This window comes from Rhinopithecus bieti, unplaced genomic scaffold (assembly GCF_001698545.2).
Source record: "Rhinopithecus bieti isolate Rb0 unplaced genomic scaffold, ASM169854v2 scaffold_3062, whole genome shotgun sequence".
Lineage (NCBI taxonomy): Eukaryota > Metazoa > Chordata > Mammalia > Primates > Cercopithecidae > Rhinopithecus > Rhinopithecus bieti.
Window position 1 is genome coordinate 1851251 of NW_016804432.1, and position 20009 is coordinate 1871259.

Consider the following 20009-nt stretch of genomic DNA (forward strand, 5'->3'; position numbering starts at 1 on the left):
CTCTTCTCCAGAATCCTTTATTTCTGCAGATATATATAATAAGCAGGAAAAATATTGCATAGTATGAATTTTGACACTGGCATTTCTGTCCCTACCTACAAGAATTTCCTCCTATTGGTGGTTTGAAATTAGGCAAGTTATTGAACTGTCTATTGAACTGTTACCTCATCTATTGAAAAGACAAATATCTTTATCACAGGAGGGGTGCAAAGATTAGTTGAAGTTATGTTGTAACCTACCTAAATTAGTACCTAATGCTTCTCTTGGAAGGAAGGCTTGTTCACTTCTTTTACTTTCTTCATTCTTATCTACCAGCAGGGGTCCAAAGTGGGACTTCCAACAAGACAAAAATTAAAAATATTTAAAAAACGGAGTCCTTCTTTGCTCAAGGCTAAATACCTTCAATAGGTATTTAGCCCAAGCTTCCCTCTTTTCCAACCTTCCCACTATTTTTGGTACATCCCTGTATCAACTTTCCTCATGCGTCTTCAGTGATGAACAAGACAAGCAAAGAAATGCATGTCTCACCTAATCAAAGAAAAAAATGTTGGGAGGAGCCCCTTTGTTACCTCTGCTTTCCCGAAAGCTATCATCCTTTACTCAGCCAATGAATGTAGCCAGTGTCTTAGTCCATTTTGCATTGCTACAAAGGAATACCTGAAACTGGGTAATTTATGAAGATGAAAGGGTTATTTGGCCCATGATTCTGCTGGCTGAAAGATTGGGCATCTGTTGAAAGTTCAGGCTGCTTCCACCCATGGCAGAAGGTGAAGGGGAGTTTCCATATGCAGAGATCACATGGCAAGAGAGGAAGCAAGAGAACACGTGGAGGCACCAGGCTCTTTTTAACAACCAGGTCTGCTGGGAAGTAATAAAGGGAGAACTCTCCCACAGCCCCCACAAAGGAAGGGCGTTAATCTACTCATGAGGGGTCTACTCCTATGATCCAAATACCTTCCATTAGATCCCATCTCCAACACTGGGAATCAAATTTCAACATGGGGTTTAGAGGGAACAAACATCAAAACTGTAGCAGCCAACATCCACACTTAGACGTTCATAAATGCTACCAACTGATACCTCACACCGCTCTTCTCCTGACTCCACTTTTTAAATACCCCTAATTAAAGCTCAGTCTTTAAGTCTACATTTAACAAATATAGTCCAAATATATTTTAATTGGAGAACCATCCAATAATAATAGAATGCAACCTACTGATGTGATTTTAAATTTTCTAGTAGCTACATTTTAAAAGTAAAAAAATTAAAAGCAAAAGCCACATAAAAGAGTGAAAACCAATAATATTTTTAAATTAACCCAACATATACAAAATGTTATTTCAATAGGTAATCAATAGTAACTTTTTTTTTGTTGAGACAGGGTCTCACTCCTATTGCCCAGGCTGGAGTGCAGTGGCATGATCTTGGCTCACTGCAGCCTCAACTTTGCAGGTTCAGGTGATCTTCCTCCCTTAGCCTCTCTGAGTAGCTGTGACTACAGGTGTGTGCCACCACCCAAAGCTAATTTTTTGTATTTTTTTAGTAGAGACTGGGTTTTGCCATGTTGCCCAGGCTGGTCTCAAACTCTTGTGCTCAAGCGATCTACCTGCCTCAGCTTCCCAAACTGCTCGGTTTACAGGCATGAACCACCATACTCATACTCATACTGATATTCTTAATGAGATATTTTCATTATGCTTTATGCTAAGTCTGTGACATCTGCTGTGTGCTTTATACATGGAGCATGTCTCAATTAGGACTAGTCACTTTCCAAGTACTAGATAGCTATGTTGATTAGTGGCTACTGTATTGAACAGTGCAGGTTTTCCTGTCACCCCACTTTAACTTTGAAGGAAGCTCTTTATTTTCACTGAACATTCCTGATTGCTTCCTCTCTGCATCTTTGCTGACTTTCCTTTTTCTCCATCTCTTGTCATTCTGTGATAGATGCCACCCTATCACTACACACACACCACTGCAAAGATCTGCCTCACTCCTCTGCTGAGTTCTGTCTTCTCTGGACATCAAATACCTAGAATGCCCTATCAAATTAATGGGATGACCACGAACACATTGCTCAGATGAAACTGAAAGAAACTGGAAAGAAAGGAAAAATATTCTAATTTACCCCTTTAATCCATCATTGCTCAGAACCAATTTCCAGTGCATACTTCGAATACTTTTTGTTTTCCTTCCATTGCACATCTCCTCAGCTTATGGCTCATGTTTTCATAGTTTTGCAGGGACCATGTTCTACATAAATGTCCTGGTGCATCATTTACTGTACTTATCACTCAGGCTTCTGGACAGCAGCTGACATAATTTAAAACCTTATAAAAAGTGCACTTAGAATATCTATGCAGCTGTCTGAAGTAGCTACTCGCCAGGCACAATGACTTACTGGGTGGCAGAATATTATGATTGACATGCTCCTGGTTATTTAGGGTGTCCTATCTTGTGATCAGAAGGACTCTGAGAGCCTATTTTGTGTGCATCCCACAGCATACATGGTAAATCTGATCTAAGAGTCTGCTCCTGTATGTGAATACCTCATAATGAGATGTAACACCCTCATGATGATTGACTTACTTCCGAGTGTTATGCCAACTTGTTTTATGTTTCTTTCCAGGGTGCATCTGGTAGTAACAATTTGTAGATCTAGAGAGTCAGCATGATTTAACAGGCAGGAACGTGAATAAGACACGCTGAGCATTATCGTAGTTCTTTACATTCTCTTAAAGAGAATAGTATTGTCTCACAGGAATAGTATCCTTTGGGAGTTGAAATAGTATGTGCCAAATCCAGAAGATGAGGTCAGTAGATACCGTTTAAAAATCAAAACAACTCACTCTTTCCCAGCTTTCATCACTGCTGGCATGTGTTAGATGACAAGTCTTTGACTCACAAAGTTTAATAAGATTATCTGAGGGTTCAGGCTTCTCACCTGTTTTTAGAGATTAGAGAACACCTGTTTGTACCCATTTTTCATCCACTCTGATTCTATATTAACTGTCCCTATTAAAGCATTGTTGAGATGTCAAGTCCCTCCCACTTTAGCTAAGAATAAATAAAACTCACTTTCATTTAATAAAATAAACGATCTCTGGAAGTTAGTTATATCATGATCCACTTTGAGGAAACCCTTAAATCATTGCTCTAGTTGTGTTTTTATAGGGGTTTACTGCATTTTTGGGAGAAAATTATTTTGTTTTACACAATAAAATAATAAATTTTATAGCTGTTGATAAAATGCTCTGCGTGTGTTTTCATAGGCACATTGTACATATCATCTAGCTCTAACTGGATACCAGAAAAACAGACTCTCTTCAAATAATTGTAAATACATAAGCACAATACTTGTGTATCTTGGGGACTAACTAGATAATGTGTGTATTGTGCATAGATTACCATATATTCAGAAGACAATGAGATGTATGTCACATGAAAACTGCTACAAGGTCACCAGTATTCTTTTCTTTGCACTAATGATGGACTAAAATGGTGGTTAACAAAGACATTTCCAATTAGCAGAAAGCTGGAGAAATGCTTCCATCCTGTATTTTAACTGCCTAGTCCATGCTGAGAAATACTAAGAGTTGGTGTAGACCTTCTTTGTCATAGTCAGCTTTGTGATATCAGCCCTAGAAATGGTGTGTCCTATTCTAGGTGAGCCATTAACTCTGACGTGTGTGTGTGTGTGTGTGTGTGTCATGTGCATTTATTGTGTGGAACTTCCAAACTAATCTAGAGTTCTCCTTGGCCACCTGTTTCACACATTTCTCCATGTTACAGGATTTCAGAGAAATCCTGAGACTGCAACAGGCAACACAACCTAGGCTGGGGAAAGACATAGTATCAGGCTTGGGATTTATATGCCCATTGTTTTGAATGGGCTGCCAGCGTTCATTTTTCAGATTTGAAGTCATTTCCCCTGATGGCAGGGCTATAAGATTTGAAATGACTCAAGCATGGCAGCAGGGCACAACGGAAAGAGCATGGACTTTGAAATCCTGCAGACTGGATGGAGGACAAACTCTGCTACTTACTATGTGGCTGTGGATAAGCTGCTTAACCTCTTCAAAACTCAGTTACCACATCTCTAAAATGATGATATCATTCATGACTGTTATAAAGTTGTTGAGAGAAATAGAGATGATGCCCAAAAAGCAACTAGCAAACTATCTAGCTGGTAGTAGTCTCTTAAGAATCAGTCATTATGATATGATCGTAAGGATAACGCTATACAGGATTCGAGAGTAAAAAATCTAAGTCTCCTTTAATTGGGTTAAGGAATCTGTATCCAGGGCCCCCGTGACAAGTGTTGGCATCATTTAAAAAGGTACAGATTATTTCAAGTCCTTTGCTATTTGTGGTTTCAGCACTGTATATGGCATGTATGATAAATCAAGTCAATGTAAATGTGAGTCATGCCCTTACCACTTATAATGTCAATGGATTTTAATAACCTCTCTATTTTCTGGATATAGATTTCCAGCACTTGTAGCAAACTAAATATTTCTGCATAGTCTATTTTATGGCAGAAAGTATAATTCTACCTATACTGTTTAATATTTTCATATGGGTTTATATAACTATACTTAGATTCATATTCATTTCCAGGAAAGAAGATATGTTTTAAACGAATTCATGATTTTTGGACTGCTTGGGAATGTGTTTTGATTCTTTGTTAGGAGATTTTGATTTTATTCATGCCATATAATCTACTGAACTGATTAGTCATTTTCATACTTTTCTGGGATTTTTTTTTCTTTTATGCATGTAGAGGTTAAATGAAGAAAAAATTCTAAACTTGTTCATATTATTTTAATACATGAGATAGTTTATATAAAGAGAAATTAAGGTAGCTTAAGTTTTGAAAGGTTGAGGGACTATTTCTGAATTTTTACTCACTTATTCTGATTATTTGAATTTTGATCTTTCTTTGTTGCTTTTTACCTAGGTTACTTGTTGGTTTCAGAAAACAATAAGAGATTTACAGGAACAAAGTCTAGGTTCATCACTTTCAGACAATGAGGATCTAATTCGTAAGCACGAGGAACTGATAATAAAAGCAAAGGTAAGAGATATATTAGACACTTTAAAATAATTGAAAATGCATTAACTTTTCTTGAATATGCTTCTGTGGGTAATTTAGAGGAGAACTGAGAAGTCTCTTTGATTAATCTACTATTCATGTAAAAAAATATCCCAATAACATTAGCAATACCACTGTGCATTGACAGGGCTTCCAGAATAATGATAGACAAATTAACAGCTTCTACAACAATAACTATGTTGTTCTGAATAGTTACTATATGCCAGGCACTATACTATGTATATGAAATCCATTATCTAACTTATCATAAAACCCCTAAGGGGGAGGTATTATTTTCCCCATTTTATGCATCAAAACAAATAAAACACAGAGGCTTGGAAATGCAAAGTCGCTTGACCAATATAATCTTGTCAGTGGCAGATTTGAAATTCAGTTCTAGGTTTTGTCTAATACAAAGGCCCAAGCTCTTAAACATTATACTTTTTTAGCTTTCTAAAATTTTTTTCTACACTGAGATATCATTACTATGAGTCATCACTTTTATGACTTCCAGATATAATTTGATTGCTGTTCCCATTTACATATCTTTTGCTCCTTAACTTGCTTTAGATTTCTCAGTTTTGCAACAAGTAATGGTTACCAGCCCGGCAGCCACTTGTAGGTATATAGAATGCATTAAAATGCAAGCATGAAGTGCTGAAAGCAAGATGAGTAAAGCACCTGTGTTGTGGTTGACCTTCTCTCCATTGTGTCTTGTTATTTGAAAATCAATGCATTTATACATCTGGGGGTCTGTAAATACTTTCCAAAATTCTTTACAGAGGCTCCATATTGATCTGCAAGAAAACAGAAATCCATCATAGTAGATGGAATGAGAACAGTGAATAATCACTCTCAAGATTTAGAGAACTTTGTATTATTAATATTTTAGATGATTGATAGTTGTAGGTAGAGCTAAGTCATAAAGCTCTAGAAAACAATGGGTCAACACTACTAAACAATAGCTGAATACAGGCTAGACAAGTCAAATATTCACATATCTGGGAGGATAGGAGTCGGCAAGATGAGGACGGAGGCAGTAGATTGCATTTATTTAGACTTAAATCTTTTCATGGGGATCATGACACATTTGTTTCAGTTTCTTGCTTCTGTTTGAACACTCCAGTGTCTTCTAGGCATTCAAAGTGTTTGGTTTGAATATTTGACTGATTGGTAAAAGGTGCACTTACAGAAGACTGTTGACTAATAATGACTGATTATTTTTTAAGTTCTTAAAATTTTTCAGCATTTGGTTTATCTGTTTAGGAGGTTAATTTTTTTCATTGAATTATATGGCAATTGATTCTGTTTGTATCAAACTCAAGTTTTATCAGGAAAATTCTATTGAAAGCCTCAAATGCTAAGCACAAGAGATCACCAGAATTGCATAGGATGCTGCTTCCTTTAATACCAAAAAAAAAAAAAAAAAAAAAAAAAAAAGCAAAAAAAAGTGTACACATAATTTATACATCCCTTGGGGTTATACTCACGATAAATGTGGAGTTATGGTTTCCTCTAGCCTGAAGACAGTCGGGAGTAGAATATTTGTTAATGTTTGACCTTAGTAAGCCACAGTTTTTCTCATAGTTTATAGCTGTATTTCCACCTCTGATGTGCATAAGCAAAAAACATATAGATATTATTTCCATCAATATTATTAAGTTGCAGGTATAAGGGATGTAAAAAATAATTTTAAAAGACTATTTTAGAGCAGTTTTAAGTTCACAGCAAAATTAAGGGGAAGGTGTAGAGATTTCCCATATACACCCTGCCCCCACACATTCATAGTCTCCCCCATTATCAACATCCTCACCAGAGTGGTGCATTTAATGGACCTACCTTGACACATCATTATTACCCAAAGTTCATAGCTTATATTAGGGTTCACTCTTGGTTTTGTACAGTCTATGGGTTTGGACAAATGTATGATGACATGTATTGAATGATTGAACATCATTGAATTATACAGATTATTCTTGCTACCCTAAAACTCCTCTGTTCTCTGCCTGTTCATTCCTTTCCACACCCCCAACTCCTGACAACCACTGATCTTTTTGCTCTCTTCATAGTTTTGCCTTTTCCAGAATGTCATGTAGTTAGAATTGTACAGTATGTAGGCTTTCAGATTGATGTTTTTCACTTAGTAATATGTATTTAAGTTTCCTTTATATCTTTTCATGACTTGATAGTTCATTCCTGTTTAGAAATAAATAATATTCTAGATAAGCCTGCATGACATAGGGAGACTCCATCTCTACAAAATATTTAGCCAGGTGTGGTGGTGCATGCCTGTGGTCCCAGCTACTCAGGAGGCTGAGGTGGGGGGATTGTTTGGGCGTGGGAGATTCCATACAAGTATATCCACTTCCTTTAGGGTCCTGAACTACTCTGCATCTTGTGCAGAAGCTGAGTACTGCCCCATGTACTCAAGTAGTTTTCAAGCCAAACTGTTTTTGAAAAGTGAGGCAGAGAAACCTATTTCTCTACAGCATTCCTGAGAGTAAGTTTTTTTCCTTTTTATTTTTATTTCTTGAGATGGGGGTCTCGCTCTGTCACTCAGGCTGGAGCACAGTGGTGCAATCATAGCTCGCCACAGCCTCGACATCCTAGGTTCAAGCGATCCTCCCACCTCAGCCTCCCGAGCACCTGGGACTGCAAATGCACACCACCACACCTGGCTAATTTTGGTTTTATTTTATTTTTTTTGTAGAGATGGGGTCTTGCTATGTTTCTCAGGCTGGTCATGAACTCCTGGCCTCAAGTGATCCTCCCACCTCAGCCCTCTAAAGTGCTGAGATTACAGGCATGAGCCATCATACCTGGCAAATTTATTTTCTTAAAAAAAAAAGGATTAGTTTATTTATTGGGATTTCTTTTTTTTATTTATTTCTGTGAAGCATTCTTTCCAATGTAAGATTTTCCTTCCAAACTATGGGTTGGGCTAGAGAGCCATCAATCTTAATCCACCTTTAATTACAAATTACAAAAACGTGGATTAATTATTTAGACTGATTCATTCAAATGAAAATGAATGCTCAAATATAACTTGTAGATACAAAAAGGTTCTAAAGATATTTGCCATGAATTTCAGACACTAGAGAATTCACTGGCAAGATAACTGGTTATTAAGACTTCAGGAGTCTCCGAATCATATGGGTTGAGAGAGACCACCATCAGTCTATATGCACAAGGGGGAGTGGTGCTCTATTCTGGGGTGATCCAGGACAGCTTTCTGGAATGATGGGGCTTGAACAGATGGATAGAATATGAGTTTTTGGTTAGGAGGGGGTGGTCAAACCAGAATATGGCAGAATAAGGCAAACAGCAATCAAACCAGGCTGTCTATGATGAGAGTTAAAGTCTTCGTAATGTGTAAGCCAGAGAAGAGAGGCTAAGGGGAGTTGTCCTAGAGGCAATAGACATCCACAGCCATTCTGTAGGAAAGAAATAATAATTCACGGTCATGACAGAAAAGCAGACTTCCACAGGTTGGGACTATTAATAGAAGAGATTCCTGAAGCAATGAGAGGTAGGCCTAGATGACCTCAAAACTTTCTTTAATTTTCAAATCCTGTAAATGAGATAGGATGTACATTTCAATATCAATTATGCTTGTTATATTGAAAGCAAGACGAGTGTAAAACACACCTTTCCAGAGCTGGTTGAAAGGAATAAGTCTGGGTGGGGGAAGTAGCAGTATTTTTTTAAAGTAGACAGTATCTTACCTTGGTATATGTGCCTGATATGAAAAGGACATTTGATTGATGTCTGTGTAGTAAGTTTTTTACGTTGTGAAGAAGAAACATCCTTTTAGATTTTCTTTGTGATTCCCTGGTGACTTTAGATAATCACTTAGCCTTCTTTTATCTATCTATCCACCCATTATCTTTAAAATCATTTTTGTAGCCCTCAGAGTAGAGTTACACTTCCCTTTTGGTTTACCTTATTGTCTTTGCCTTTATTCTCTGTCTCCCTCACATTCTCATTCTCACAGGCACCTACTCTAATGGGCTCAACTTTTGTCTTTAGACATAGTCCTATTTCTAAAATATAGAGTTACATGTTTTAATTTTCATAAATAGTATGAAGACATGGATCTCATATTGCTTTTTGCCATAACACTCTTTGCATCTAGTTTATACAGTTCTTTGTGTTCTTCAGTATGCTAATTTCTAGTTGCAATGTAAATTTGGAAAGTTGTATTACATACATGATGTTCTACTTATATCCTTCTTAACTTGTCACTGCCTCCCCCTATTTCTTTATTCCTTCCTAATCTCTGATCTTATAGCGCACTCATTCTTTCTTCTGCTGTACTCCTTCTGCCATTCAGCCCTTCTGCCAAGTTCTTCACTTCAGCTGTTATATTTTTCATGCCCAATTGCTGACATTGATTCTTCTTCACAAATGGTTTTCTGTTTTACCTATCTAATGTATTTCCTCATATCTTAAGATATACTTTTTAATATATTAAATTTTTGGTCTGTCCAGTGCATTAATTCTGCTTCTTCTGTATTTCAGTGTTGCCTGTGGTCAACAGATGTTGTTTATCCCTGTGAGTTAATGTTCCATTGGGATATCAGTAACTTTGATATGTTGGGGATATGAAAGCCAGTGCTCTAACTTACCCCTTCTGGGTGAGTTGGGGGGAGTACCCCTAAGTGCAGATGACTTCTTTTGCTACAGTTAGTATTCAGCCATTCCCATTTGTCCCCCAAAACCCCTCCTCCACCACACAAACAAAAGAGTATACCCCTTGGACGACCTCCCAGTGACTGGATTCTGGACCTTGCTTTTATCCATGATCTATTTCTCTGGGTGGTATTCTACCCAGCTCACATGGTGGAGAGTTGGTATGGACACATGAAGAAACAGATCAGGTTGCCTGCCTCTCTAATATCAACTGATATCCATCTAATTAGATTTCCATGGGATTCTGTTTTTTCTCTCTTACTGGTACTGGACTGAGGGTACTATTTTCTATCCAAAAAAAGGTACAAAGATGAGCAATGACCAGGGAGGTAAGGAGAGAAAGCATCACACCTAAAAAGTTCTCCCCGACATATCTCCTGTCTATGGCATCCAACCTTATTGTATGTAGACAGCCATGTCCCCTGAGACTCAACTACCTTTTGTCTCCCACAGAAAAGTTCTGTGATCTACAAAACCTTGCTTTCACTTTACAGAAAGAACCAGCTACAGAATTTGTGGGGCCCAGTGCAAAATAAAATTATGGAAGGTTTTCTTAAAATATTATTGAGAAGTTCAGTATAGGGACAGCATGGGCCCCTTTTAAACATAAGGCTCTGTGTGATTGCACAGGTCAGTTGGCCATGAAGTCAGTCCTATATATGGGGTTAGGATTTCTGGAAAGACCTGGCAGCCTTTGCTGGATGTACATTTTCCTTAGCCACTTTATTAACCTCTTCTCACTTGAATTAGCAGGCTTCCTACAACAAACCAAACCAAAAGAAAAAAAACATGCAGATTAGATTAGAAAAAATGGAATTATAATGACAAAATGTTTATAGTTCTATATTCTTTGTCTTCCCTTACTCCAGAACAGAGTATGTTCTGTGAACAATGCAATATCTAGAAGTTGACTATAATGCTATACTTGGTTGCATCTACATGGAGAAAAACAGGTTTAAACCCCTGCTATGACATTCACTACATAGTGAATGACATACCTTGGGTACATTACATACCTGTGAGCCCCACTTTCCTCACCTGTAAGCCTTGAAAATTCAATTAGAAAATTTTTATGACAATAATAGTGGGAGACTTCAACACTCTACTGACAGTATTAGAGAGATAATTCAAGGCAGAAAATTAACAAAGATATTCAAGACCTGAACTCAACATTGGACCAAATGGATATGTTAGACATCTATAGAACTCTTCATCCCAAAACAACAGAATATACATTATTTTTATCACCACATGGCACATACTCTAAAATTGACCACATAATTGGACATAAAACAATCCTCAGCAAATGGAAAAGAACTGAAATCATACCAAACACACTCTCAGACCACAGCACAATGAAAATAGAAGTCAAGACAAGGAGAATCACTTAAAACCATGCAATTACATGAAAATTCAACAACATGCTCCTCGGTGACTTTTGGGTAAACAATGAAATTAAGGCAAAAATCAAAAAGTTCTTTGGAACTAATGAGAACAAAGATACAACATACTAGAATCTCTGGGACACAGCTAAGGCAGTGTTAAGAGGGAAATTCATAGCACTAAATGCCCAACATTTAGTGTTCTCCCCTAAATGTCTTTCTAACATCAAAAAGTTAGAAAGATCTCAAACTACCTATCATCTCAACAGAAAGAATTAGAGAAAAGAACAAATCAACCCTAAAGCTAGCAGAAGACAAGAAGTAACCCAAATCAGAGCTGAACTGAAAGAAATGAAGACATGAAAAAACATTCAAGAGATCAATGAATCCAGAAGTTGGTTTTTTGAAAAATGTAGTCAGATAGATTGGCTGCTAGCTAGAGTAATAAAGGAGAAAAGAGAGAAGATCCAAATAAACATCATTCAAAATAGTGAATGGAATGTTACCACTGACCCCACAGAAATAAAAATCACCATCAGAAGCTACAATGAACACCTCGATACAGACCTAAAAAAATTCCTAGACACATATACCTCCCAAGACTGAATCATGAAGAAATTGATTCTCAGAACAGACCAATAATGAACTCCAAAATTGAATAAATAATAAATAGCCTATCAACAACAACAAAAAAAGCCTAAGACCAGATAGATTCATAGCCAAATTCCACCAGAGTTTCAAAGAAGAGCTGGAACCATTCCTCCAACAACTATTCCCAAAAATTGAGGAGGAGGGACTCCTCCCCAACTCATTCTATGAGGCCCAAACCTGGCAGAGACACAACAAAAAATGAAAACCAGGTCAATATCCTTGATGAATATTGATGCAGAAATCCTCAACAAAACACTTACAAACCAGATTGAGCAGCACATCAAAAAGCTAATCCACCACAATCAAGTAGGCTTCATCCCTGGGATGCAAGGTTGGTTCAACATATGCAAATCAATAATTGTGATTCATCACATAAACAGAACTAAATTAAGCACCGCTTCATTTTAAAAATCTTCAATAAACTGGATATTGAAGGAACATACCTCCAAATAATAAGAGCCAACTATGACAAACCCACAGCCAACATTATACTGAAAGGGCAAATGCTGGAAGCCTGGCACAAGACAAAGATGCCCTCTTTCACCACTCTTAATCAATATAGTATTGGAAATCCTAGCCAGAGCAATCAGGCAAGAGAAAGAAATAAAGTGCATCCAAATAGGAAGAGAGGAAGTCAAACTCTCTCTTTTTGCAGATGACGTGATTCTATATCTAGAAAACCCCATAGTCTTGGTCAAAAGCTCCTTCAGCTAATAACTTCAGCAAAGTTTCAGGATACAAAATCAATGTACAGAAATAACTAGCATTCCTATACACCAACAACAGCCACGCCAAGAGCCAAATCATAAAGGCAATCCCATTCACAGTTGCTGCAAAAAAATTTGAATTCCTAGCTAACCAGGGAGGTGAAAGATCTCTACAATGAGAATTAGAAAACGCCGCCCAAAGAATTCACAGACAACACAAACAAACGGAAACACAATTCCATACTCATGGATAGGAAGAAAGAATATCATTAATATGGCCATACTGCACAAAGCAATTTACAGATTCAACCCTATTCTTATCAAAATATCAATGACATTCTTCACAGAAGTAGAAAATCCTATTTTAAAATTCATATAAGATCAAAAAGAGCCCAAATAGCCAAGGCAATCCTAAACAAAAAGAACAAAGCTGGAGGCATTATGTTACCAAACTTCAAACTATACTACAGGGCCACAGTAACCAAAACAGCATGGTACTAGTACAAAAACAGGTACATAGACCAAGGAAACAGAATAGGGAATCCAGAAATAAGGCCACAAACCTATGACCACCTGATCTTCAAAAAAGCTGACAAAAACAAGTGATAGGGTAAAGACTCCTTATTCAATAAATACTGGAATAATTGACTAGCCATATGCAGAAGATTAAAGGTGGACCCTTCCTTACACCATATGCAAAACTCAACTCAAGATGGGTTGATTAAGGACTTAAATGTAAAACCCAAAACTATAAAATCCCTGGAAGACAACTTAGGCAATATTATCCTAGACACAGGAATAGGCAAAGATTTCATGACAAAGACACCCAAAACTATTGCAACAAAGCAAAAATTGACAAGTGGGATCTCATTAAACTAAAGAGCTTCTGCACAGCAAAATAAACTATCAACAGAGTAAACAGACAACCTACAGAATGGGAGAAAATATTTATAAACTATGCATCTGACAAAGGTCTAATATCCAGCATCTATAAGGAACTTAAACAAATGTACAAGAGAAAAACAAACAACTCCATTAAAAAGTGGGCAAAGGACATCAACAGACCTTCTCAAAAGAAGACATACGTATAGCCAACAAACATGAAAAAAATCTCAATATTGCTGATTATTAGAGAAATGCAAATCGAAACCACAATGAGATACCATCTCACACCAATCTGAATGGCAAAGTGAAAAAATAACAGATGCTGGTGAAGTTGTGGAGCAAAGGGAACACTTACACACGGTTGATGGGAATGTGTAAATCACAGTATGGAGACTCCTCAAAGCTAAAAGCAGAACTACCATTCAACCCAGCAATCTCATTACTGGGCATATACCCAGATGAATAGAAATCATTCTACCATAAAGATATATGCATGTCAATGTTCATTGTATCACTATTCACAACAGTGAAGACATAAAATTATCCTAAATGCCCATCAATGACAGATTGGATAAAGAAAATTTGGTACATATACACCATGGAATACTATGCAGCCATAAAAAAGAATGAGATCATGTCTTTTGCATGAACATGGATGGAGCTGGAGGCTATTATCCTTAGCAAACTAATGCAGGAACAGAAAACAAAATAGTGCATGTTTTCACATATAAATGAGAGTCAAATGGTGAGCACTTATGAATACAATGAAGAAAACAGCCGACACTGGGGTCTTCTTGAGGGTGGAGGATGGGGGAAGGAAGAGGATCAGAAAAGATAACTGTTGGGGACTGGGCTTAATACCTGGGTGATGAAATAATCTGTACAACAAACCCTGTGACACGAGTTCACCTGTGTAACAAACCTTCACTGTATCCCTGAACATAAAATAAAAGTTAAAAAAAAGAAAATGTTTGTGAGCACATCCACGTTTTAGTAGTAACTCCAAAAATATTGTTTGGTTTCCTTTCCCATCCATCGTGTAAACTTCCAAATAGTTTTAATCTGTGGTTTTTCAACAATCTAATTTCTTGTTCATGGAAAAGAAATTCAATTTTATATGTCCTTAAGTAGTAAGCAGCGTATTACATTTTGGACTTTTGTTTGGGTGTCGATACGAGGCACAGAATAGGAAATGTTCCTTTCAAAGAAGATTTAACATAGAAATAAGGCATCAAGCTGAGGATTCATTAGTGAAGCTCCTCTAAATAATTTGGTAACACAGAGAAAGCAGGTGTTCTCTGCTACCCACAGCTAAATTCAACAGCAGGAAGCTGGTGTATATGGCTTGTCAGTTTACTCAGTGAGTTCTTTCTAAGTAAACTTTGAAAATGTCTCTATCATTTCTTACTGGAATACATTCAGAACAAGAAATACAGCAACTTTCATAGCTCTTAATAAGTGTGATACTTTATTCAGAACGTATTGAAATAAATAAACTAAAGGATTTTTAAATATGACCTTTGACTGTGGGTAATTGTTTTAAATTATACTTTCTTTACTGAATATGAAAATTCTTTTTTTCTTTTACATGCGTAAGAGACAAAGAAATAGCAGACATGGATGATTATAAACCATCCTTTGGTTTAAAACCTTAAATACTCTTAAATTGTATTATAAATCAACTTGATGCCCCAAAGCTTGAATTCAACCTTTGAAACTCAGAATTTGTTGTAGGATGTATTAAAATACTATGCAAACAAATACTTGCTAATTTTTTTTTTTTTTTTGAGGAGGTATAATCAGTCCTTCTCTTACACATCAGAAATAATGTTCATATAATAGAACTCCCTTCATGAACCAATCTGTACTTCTATAGCTTCAACCCTTGGTTAAGTTCAGGCCCTTTCTAGTTCGTGCCATGGGGGAATGTGTGGATTAGTGCTTCTCAACTCTGGCTGCAACTAGAGTCACCTGGGGGGTGTTGAAAAAATACTGATGTCTGCATCTCATTCCCAGAGATTCTATGTAGGTTTTGGTGGGCATCTGGCTTGAAAAAAATAATGTGAATCTTAAAATGTTGGAGTTTCTGTTAAAAAAGAAATCTAGATTTCCTGTTTTTTTTTAAAAAAACTGGAAGATCTGGCATTATCAACTCATCTTCCCACATAGACATAGTGACTCCTGGCTGGAGCCCAGTAATACCTGTTTCTTTTAGATAAGGTATGTGCACATCAGTCTGCCACAGTCCTTAGTTTGCCACTATTCCTCATGACCTACCTCCCCTTTTAGCCTTGCTTCACTTATTCACATTATGTGCCTGGCTGCTGTAAACATTTGGATTTGAGACCAGATGGGCAATTAAATATCATCAAAGTATAGCTTAAACTGATTTGCATTTTGGGAGATTACCTTGGAAACAATGTGAATGACAGTAATGGGAGGGAGATAGAAGACAGAAAATCACTTAAGAAACTACTGTGGTTTGAATGGGAGTGACTTTAGGAAGGGCATGATCTCTTTCGAGATGGAGGTTATTAATCTCCATCTTTAAGGCTTAAAGGAAACTTATATAGCCTTGTTATTCAAGGTGTGACTCCCAGAGAGCAACAGCAGCGTCAGAGTTGTTAGAGATTTAGAATCTCAAATCCACCCATCACACTTATGGAATGAGACTGTGTTTTAACAAATTCCCCAAGAGGATTTGTATTCATGCTAAAATTTAAGAGGCACCAACTTAGACGTTTCACCCATGTGTTTCATGTATGTTCATGTTCCTCTTAATTTTTATAGATGACTTCTTATATTGTTGTCTTTTATTATGACATATATTGTTTATGAAGTTCTTGATTAATAATAATTTTTAAAGTTCTGGGAGAGAAGCAAAACTGAAAATTGTGTATAGAAACATCATCTTCAATGTTTTAATATAGCAGCATTCACATATCTCAGCTTCAAGATTAAAACCATCTTCCACGATTCATCATCTAATCCGATTTTCCAAGTCATTGAAAATATTTTCTAGTCATTATTGAGTGATTTCATAAATTGGATTTGTGATCTTGGCCCCAAGTTCCTTCAAATAATATTATTTGGAGATCTTCAGAAAATATCAATGGTTAGGTGCTTAGGTCCCACAGAAACTTTAGTCAAAGGGAAGAGTTCAAAGTTAAAACATATTTATAAATATAAGGAAGTAAAGCAGAATATCCCACAAGCTTATTTAAGTAATTTAAATGCATAATTTTCATCAGTAGAGCCAATGCAAGAGAGTGACTCTTTCAAAATATGTTTATTGTTTTATTTTTCTGATTACACAGTACCTTCTCATCTTAGAAAAAATAGAAATGACATAAAACTAAACAAAAGAAAATTAAAATCACACTGTATGTGGGTGTATATGGAAATAGGAAAGAAATATAAAACATTTACACGTGAGTGTTCCAAAATTGTGTATTATGTGCACATATACACTATATGTATGTATACACAAAAAATTGTATGTGTTGTTTTACAATGTGATGCTTTTTCCAATTAACATTATATCATAAACATTTCCTCATTTTAACACATATTTTAAATTTGTTTTCTAAGGATTACATGTTACCAAACCGTGTAGATATACGTTATGTGAAATGGCAACATGTAGCATCTTAGACTACTTAGCAGAGAGTGAATGGGACGCTCCCAGGTAGCATACAGGATGGCAGCACTCAGGCAAGGGAACTGGAGTTAAATTTGAGCATCTCTGCTTACTTCTGATATAATCTTGGGCAAATTTTTTGTGTATTTGGGCCTAAGTTCCAGTCCCTTTTTGTGAAAGGGGGTAACAATTGTACCTAATTTACAGTTTGTTGTGAAGATTAAATGTGGTCGTTTATAACAGTTTTGTGTGTGTGTGTGTGTTTGTTTTTTTGGTTTTGTTTTGTTTTGTTTTGTTTTGTTTTGTTTTGTTTTTTTGAGACCGAGTCTCACTCTGTCGCCCAGGCTGGAGTGCAGTGGCACGATCTTGGCTTATTCAGGCTCCGCCTTCCAGGTTCAAGCAATTCTCTTGCCTCAGCCTCTTGAGTAGCTGGGATTACAGGCATGCGCAACCATGCCCCAGTTGATTTTCTTATTTTTAGTAGAGACAGTGTTTCATCATGTTGGCAAGACTGGTCTCGAACTCCTCACCTCAAGTGACCTGCCCTCCTCATCCTCCCAAAGTGCAGGGATAACAGGCGTGAGTCACCACAACTGGCCATATGTAACAGTTCTTAGCACAATGCCTGGCACAACAGAAACACAACATAATATAGGCTTTAAGAAAACAATGGTAAAGTAAATATTACAAAAAATTTATCATTAGTGACATTTAGTAAATTAGACAATATTGTGTAACTATCATGGCTACCTAGTTCAAAATATTTTCATAACTCCAAAAAGAAACACCATAACCATTAAGCAGTCAATCTTCATTCCTGTCTCCCCTCAGCCCCTGACAACAACTAATCTGCTTTCTGTGTCCATGTATTTACCTATTCTGGTAATACCATTAAATAAAATAATATTTAATGGCTTTTTGTGTCTGAATTCTTTCACTTTGCAAGTTTTTCAGGTCTATCCATGTTGCAGCGTGTATTAACACTTCCTTTTTATACTGAATAATATTCCATTGCATGGATATACCACCTTTCATTTATCCATACATCAGTTGATAGGCATTTGTGTTGTTTTCACCTTTTGTCTAGTGTTAATAGTGCTGCTTTGAACATTCATGTATATGTATATTTTTGAATACCTCTTTTCAATTCTTTTAGGTAATACCTAGGAGTAGAATTGCTAGATCGTGTGGAGTTTCTATGCTTAACTTACGAGAAATTACTATGCTGTTTTTCCATAGCAGCTGCTCTGTTTTATATTTCTACCAGAAAGGTAGAAGATTCCAGTTTCTCTAAATCCTCTCCAGCCCTTGTTTTCTTTCATTTTGTTTGATTTTTATAGTCATCTTAGTCTACATCAAGTGCTAGTTCATTGTGATTCTTATTTGCATTTCCCTAATAACTAATGATGTTGCAGATCTTTTCATTTACTGACTGGCCATTTGTATATCTTCCTTAAAAAAAATCTCTAGTCAAGCCCTTTGACCAAAATGTTCTTTTCTAAGTAAAAGTTTTAATTTTGATAAAGTTTATCTATCTTAATTTTCTGGTTATGTTTTGGTGTCATATCTAAGAAACCATCACCAAATCCAAAGTTATGAAAATTTATCCCTTATGTTTTCTTATAACAATTTGATGGCTTTAGTGTATATATTTAAATCTTTGTTCCATTTTGAGTTAATTTTTTGTATGCTGTGAGGTAAGGGTCTAACTTCATTAGTTTGCATGTGGATATTCAATTGTCCCTGCACGATTTGTTGGAAAAAAATATTCTTTCTCTATTGAATGACTTTGGCACACTCACTGAAAATTAATTGACCACAGATGTGTGGGTTTATTTCTGGGCTCTTCTATTCTGTAAATCTATGTGTCTATCTTCATGCCAGTTTGCCACACTGCTTTGATTGCTGTAGGATTGTAGTAAGTTTTAAAATCTGAAAGTGTAAGTTCTCTAATTTTCTTCTTATTTATCAAGATTGTTTTTGCTATTTAGGATCCTTTGCAATTCCACATTAATATTAGGATCAGCATTTCCATTTCTTCAAAAAAGGCCAGTGAGATTCTGATAGGGATTGCATTGTATCCCTAGAATACTCTGGGGAGTATTGCCATCGTAACATTAAATTCTCCAATTCATGATCATGTGATATCTTGTCATTTATTTAGGTTTTTCATTTTTTAACAGTGTTTTGTAATTTTCCTTGTATAAGTTTTCAATCTCCTTGATTAAATTTATTCCTAGGTATTTTACATTTTTTTGATGCTACTGTGAATGAAATCATTTTCTTAATTTCCTTTTCAGTTTGTTCAATGCTATTCTATAGAAACACAAGTGATTTTTTTTGAGTGTTGGTTTTATACTCTCCAACGCTACTGATTTAATTTATTTGCTTTAATTTTTAAAAATTATCCCTTAGAGTTTTCAGCATGTAAGATCATATCATCTGCAAGTTTCTCCTTCCATATTTTTTGTTCATTTGTTTTTTGCTCATCTGTCTAGTTGTAAAAAGCTGCTATTTCAGTGTATTCTAGACCAGAGCTTCTCAAACTGTAGTGTACTCATGAATTACCCATATATTTTAAAAGGCAGATTCTGATTCATCAGGTTTAGAGTGGGACCTTAGTATCTACATTACTAACAAGCTGCAGGGTAATGATGCTGCGGGTCTTGGGGCTGCCTTTTGGATAACAAAGTTTGTAAGGGAAATAACTGCACAATGAAAGAGTATAAGTGATAGAGTCAGAATACTGCGTCATTGTTAAAACTCAGAAGATATAAGTCAAAATAAATCTTTGAGTCTCTTAAGGTATGGACATGCTTGCCCAAGCTTACAACTTATTTTTTGTTATTGTTTTTATTTAGTCCTAGATGCATTACTCAGGTAATTGAAGATCAAAAGATAAGTATTTATTTATTTATTTATTTATTTATTTATTTTTGAGATGAAGTCTCACTGTG

The 20009-nt window shown here is 36.2% G+C and overlaps 1 protein-coding gene across 1 annotated transcript in view; it reads left to right on the forward strand.

Annotated features, from left to right (window-relative positions):
• Positions 1-20009, forward strand: part of CCDC141 (coiled-coil domain containing 141) — a 215293-nt gene that overhangs the window by 97363 nt on the left and 97921 nt on the right. Inside the window, 1 exon segment of the mRNA XM_017868275.1 lies at positions 4961-5077. Within this exon segment, the coding sequence (XP_017723764.1) occupies positions 4961-5077 (117 nt within the window).